Here is a 5,785-nt window from a genome sequence, read left to right on the forward strand (position 1 = left end):
GCGATACGATCGTAATTAAATTTCAAGAGGTCCGGGGAAAGTTCTTACCCGATCCTCATCCGAACCAAATAGGAGATCGGAGGAGAGTTCTTATCCGATTCTCAATCCGAATTTTAATAAATATTTAAAAGAGATCGGAGGAGAGTTCTTATCCGATTCTCACTCAAAATTTTAATAAATATTTAAAAGAGATCAGAGGAGAGTTCTTATCCGATTCTCACTCAAAATTTTTAATAAATATTTAAAAGAGATCGGAGGAGAGTTCTTATCCGATTCTCACTCAAAAATTTTAACAAAATTTAAAAAGAGATCGAAGGAGAGTCCTTATCCGATTCTCGATCCAAATTCTAATAAATATTTAAAGAGATCGGAGGAGAGTTCTTATCCGATTCTCAAATCGAATTTTACTAAATATATAGAGATCGGAGGAGAAATCGAATTTTACTAAATATATAGAGATCGGAGGAGAAATCGAATTTTACTAAATATATAGAGATCGGAGGAGAGTTCTTATCCGATTCTCGAATCAAATTTTACTAAATACACAGAGATCGGAGGAGAGTTCTTATCTGATTTTCATGACCAAATTTTAATAAACACGCCAAGTAATCCCATAAACGAAAACCGCAACACAACACCAATTCACTAAGGTCGTCTCATTTACTTATGTATCTGGGTAATCCGAATTAGTGAAAAATCAAATTTTCCTTTTATCAAAAGGATTAACATCTCCACTCAAACCTCCTCCTAGCTATCGATTTTAATTTATAAAGAGCGTAAGGTTAAATCTGTTCACCCTCATTGAGAGACGAGGTGGGGTGCCTAACACCTTCCTCACCCGTTTACGGACCCCGAACCTAGAATCTCTGCATCAGAAATGGTTTCGTTTTAATTTGCATTTCACGAATGGTTTTCTTTAATTTCCCTCAAAATTAAAGTGGCGACTCCTCACTCTTTCCCACTTCGATGAGCGTCCGTCCAGGCGACCGCAAAATACCTTGCGACAGCTACCCTAAGAGTATGAAAAATATGATACTTTGGGCACAGAGGAGATTAGATTAAGTGTTTTGTTTATGCCTGGTAACCAAGAAAGCACAGTTTTTGAATATGTTTCCTTAATTAACTCCTCAGAATTTTGCAAGAATGGAAGATGCTATACCGAAATGAGTAAAGCTCCATGAATTGCTAGTAACTCTGCCTCGCTAGAATCAGCAAGTTTTAGCTGATTAGTTCTTAGTATTCTAGTTTTAACCAACAAAGTAACTATAAAAAGCAGTCTAAGCATACATGCATATGCATCAACTTTAATTAGTTCATTACATGTACTAATGGCTAATCCATCTTTGTTCATGATCATTGCCTTTACTCTTACGATGAAGGTGAGCATGGTTAGATATTTTCGGATACCCAATCAAATTTTATTAGAATAAATTTTATTTGCAGAGCTTTTCTCATCGCTACACTTGGCCATGAAATTCTATTGTTTCAAATTTGGTCCAAGGAGGTCCTCTAAATTTTTTTGCCATAAAAAATTAAAATTTTTTAGCTCTAATATTTAAATTAATTTTATAATTAATTGTAAAATTAATTTCAAGGGTAAGCCTCCTCATCTTAAGTTTGGATTTACTCTCGAGTCATCGAGAAAACAAACTGAACCAAGTCAAGTTTTTATGAACATATGGGCATAAGTTTCGTGCTATGATAGCGTTTCATTAGGGGGAAATAAAACTTATTAAATGATAAGGAAACGACGGCGTATTGAGGGTCGGGACTAGCACAATCTATTTGACCCGCTGATGTCTTGACTTGCGCCAGACGAGTTTGGTGAGGGAATTGGGCGAGGTTGGTGAGAGTGGAAATAAACAAAATTCAACGATTTCAAATTTTAAACACCTAAACGACTCCGTTTTGCCAACTTTCAATTCAGAAACCCGTTGCTCTCTCGCGCATTCCAGGTTATCCACCCAATTCCTCTTCAGCATCCGGTTCCGTTACTAGTGGAATCGGGTCAACAATCGGCAAAATGGGGGTGACGCCGAAAATCGCACCGTCGATGCTCTCATCGGATTTCGCGAATTTGGCATCGGAGGCGGAACGCATGCTCAATTGCGGCGCTGATTGGCTTCACATGGATATCATGGTACTTTCTTCCTCTTCTCCCCCTCTCCTCCCTTTTTTTTGGTGATTTGATTAGGGTTAGATTCTAATTCTAATCATAGTTTATTTGGTTATCTAATTTTATTGAACAGTAATGTGAAGCTTCTCTGATTTAATGCAGGATGGGTATGTTAGATGCTTTTGCAAGTAACATATTATTCTGGCCCTGAAATTGAGTTCATCCAAATTGGATTTTTGAAATTCTGGTTCTCTTTCACTTCCCAATTTTTCTTTCATGTTGATGAATGAAGCGGTTTTACTTTTTCAACGTAATTGTCAGTTGTGAGATTGAGCTTCTTCCATCTCCGTGAAAATTGATTTATCGTTTGCTTCCGGCTCAGCTTCAATGCAGGAAGCTTCAACATCTAGTCAATCTACAGGAGCGAAAAATGGGAAATGGAAATGATGTTATGCCAAAATGAATTATTATTATTATTATTTTGAGGGGATGGTGATATTAGGAAACTGTAGGAGTTAGATTAGTTCAGTGAAAAATAGACGATGGGAATTCTTGGGTGAATTTTTTTGTTCAAGATAGATACATTTTTGTGGAAATGAAATGAGATAATTTTTATATGTTGCATAAATCACACAAGACCAAAGTAGACTGCCGCATTTTATTTGCAGTGGATGAACGGTGTGATAGCATAAATCACACAAGACCAAAGCAGACTGCTGCATTTTATTTGCAGTGGATGAACGGTGTGATATGTAAACTTTTATATTATTTTTAGTTGAATTGTTATAGAGTTTCAAAACATGTTAACAACTTGCTTGTTGTTAGCATTGACTTGTTATGCACTTGCTAAGATGCAACAAATCTTTGCTTTATCCATCAATGATCTTACTTTTCTTTTTCTTAGTGGATGTGTTAATATTCATTTTCATTTTTTGAATAGGCACTTTGTCCCAAATCTAACCATTGGTGCTCCAGTCATTGAGAGTTTGAGAAAACACACAAGGTAACGTCTTACATCTTTATTATATCACTTGAGTTGATTCTTTTGACATTTGTATCTTTTCAAAGTATCAAGTACTAACAGTCTATGACACTATGCTGTATGGTTTCTCTTATAGGGCATATTTGGATTGCCACCTTATGGTCACCAATCCTCTTGATTATATTGAGCCTTTGGGTAAAGCTGGTGCTTCTGGATTTACGTTTCATGTTGAGGCATCCAGAGGTTTGTGATATTCTCTTGCAGCCTAAAATTTAACACCCTCTCTCTCTCTTTCTCTCTCTCTCTCTCTCCTTTCTTACAGAAAGTTCTCATGGTGCATTTTGCAGAAAATTGGAGAGAATTGATCCAGAAAATCAAGTCAAAGGGCATGAGGCCTGGTGTAGCTTTAAAGCCTGGAACTCCTATTGAAGAAGTTTATCCATTGGTATAAACTTTCTCTATCCTCCATTTCGTAAAATAAAAGAATTGTTTTCTTGTTTAATTCTCAAGTTTTTGTGTTAGTAATTTAGTAGATTTGATGCTCTGGGATATGTAACATGTGTTGTAACTCACAGGTTGAGTGTGAAAATCCTGTGGAAATGGTCCTTGTCATGACTGTGGAACCGGGATTTGGAGGACAAAAGTTCATGCCAGATATGATGGATAAGGTTTCATGTCATCTCTCTCTCTCTCTCTCTCTCTCTCTCTCTCTCTCTTCCAAATTCTCTGGTTATTATGCCTTTGTGATTGCCTTAACTTTGTTTTATTTCTTGTTATTAGGTAAAGACATTGAGGAAGAAATACCCATCCCTTGATATAGAGGTGAGTCCATTTCTATTTTATTATCTTTATCTTTCAGGCACTTCTGAAATTAACTTCCTAATTACTGGGTTTTATTTTAGATAGGCATGCTTTAGTTTGCTTTGTAGTGGCATCTTGCGATCCTTTTCCAACTTGGTTATTGTTAGAAGAAAGACCTTTTTGTTAGTGGGATTTCAAGAATTTAAAGTAACCCAAAAACTTATAGATAACTCTTGGGAACTTCTGAAAGCATTTTGGTATTTTTCCTAGGCTTGTTGTAACTTCGATATATTGCTACCTTTATGGAAGCATTTGTAATTGTTTGAAACTTTGAATGATGGTTGCTTGGTTTTATCGCTAATTTAAACCTATGGGTTTCCTCATGCTTCTTTGACTTTTCAACTCTACAGCTCTTATCTTGACTAGTTACTTATAATCTGTTACCCAATATGACAAAGCTCATGATTTTCTGTTTTCCACCTCACCTTCTGGCTCTTTTTGAAATGTTTCAAATTCCTGTCCTTAAAATGGAGGAAGAATCCAAAGACAAACTTGGTTTCTGTTTTTGAATCTCTGAGCGTGTGTGCACATCATGTTGAAGAAATTGAGAAGGATCATTTTCTTCATGTTTGCATGCATGATCACTTATTGACATGTGACAAATTTTTTGTAGGTGGATGGTGGTTTAGGGCCTTCAACAATTGACATGGCAGCTTCAGCTGGTGCAAACTGCATTGTGGCAGGAAGTTCAGTGTTTGGAGCCCCTGAGCCAGCCCATGTAATATCACTTATGAGAAACAGTGTTGAGGAAGGTCAGAAAAACAATTGATGTTCATACAGGCAAGATACATCATGACTGGATTTCAGGCAGCAAAATATGCCTAAAGACTACATTTTCATTCGATTGTTGGAATTTACAAATGTTATGATTTTATTTGTTTTGTTATTTGTCACTCACTTTCTCACTCGGAATTGTATGCAACTTTGTATGGTAATAAGACTCACTGAAGACCTTCATGAAGGTGAGTTAAATTGATACATGTGCTATGTGAAACTGTTTGATCAAAATCCTACAATAAAATCTATCCTTTATGCTCAATCACAACTTTCTTGTCTTGTTCCTGTTTCTTTAATAGTACAACCACCCTAGAATCTTACATTTTGATGATATCCTAGTTGCTACTATCTCATACTTGGTCTTCCCTTTCTCAACCAACCTTGGCAGGAAATGTTGCGTTGTCAGAAAATAAGAGGAATTGTTTTAGGCATTCTTACAGGTTAGATAAACTCTGAATTAAGCCATCAGGTTTTGCAATATCCAGGCTACTGAGATGGAGTGTTCCTTGAAGCCTGAACCATCTGTATAACACTTGGTTACTGTTTGGTATATCATGGTTGAATGTAATAGAATGTAATCAAGTAAAAATTTTAATACAACAATCAACTAAAAGTTAATTCTATTGTTTTTCACTGTACTCCATTATATTCTGCCGAATCTCTGATTCTAGTGTATCCATAGTGAAAAAGAAATAGTAACTCATATCTGGTGGATAGCAGTTCCGATCCTTAATGGCTAAATTACAGGATATGCATTCAGTTACTGGTATAAGCTATTGTCCCACTGGTCTAAGCTAATGGTTAGGGACAATGTTTGATACGTCTGGCAATCCATTTGCATATGCGTAGAGGAAGCAGGGGAACTCGTATATACACGAGACCTTTACCCCTTGATTTTTCTTTTTTGATAGTGTTTTTCTTTGCTTTTTACCTTTACTGAGTCCCTAACTTCGAGCTATTTGTGCTATTTCTTCCTTCTCTTGACAATTTTATGTTCCCTCGAAATAATAGTCTGCTCTGAATCAAGTCGATTGACCTGATTGGTCATT

The 5,785-nt window shown here is 36.2% G+C and overlaps 1 protein-coding gene across 1 annotated transcript; it reads left to right on the plus strand.

Moving 5' to 3' along the window:
* Positions 1 to 1,838: 1,838 nt before the first annotated feature.
* On the plus strand, positions 1,839 to 4,998 carry LOC110636574 (ribulose-phosphate 3-epimerase, cytoplasmic isoform). Its single transcript, XM_058136046.1, has 7 exons — positions 1,839 to 2,140; positions 2,279 to 3,119; positions 3,235 to 3,341; positions 3,446 to 3,543; positions 3,674 to 3,766; positions 3,879 to 3,920; positions 4,573 to 4,998. Exons 2-7 carry the CDS (start codon positions 2,917 to 2,919, stop codon positions 4,726 to 4,728), a joined length of 699 nt encoding a protein of 232 aa, XP_057992029.1. The 5' UTR covers positions 1,839 to 2,140; positions 2,279 to 2,916; the 3' UTR covers positions 4,729 to 4,998.
* The last annotated feature ends 787 nt before the right edge of the window (positions 4,999 to 5,785 follow it).

This window comes from Hevea brasiliensis, chromosome 15 (genome assembly GCF_030052815.1).
Source record: "Hevea brasiliensis isolate MT/VB/25A 57/8 chromosome 15, ASM3005281v1, whole genome shotgun sequence".
NCBI lineage: Eukaryota > Viridiplantae > Streptophyta > Magnoliopsida > Malpighiales > Euphorbiaceae > Hevea > Hevea brasiliensis.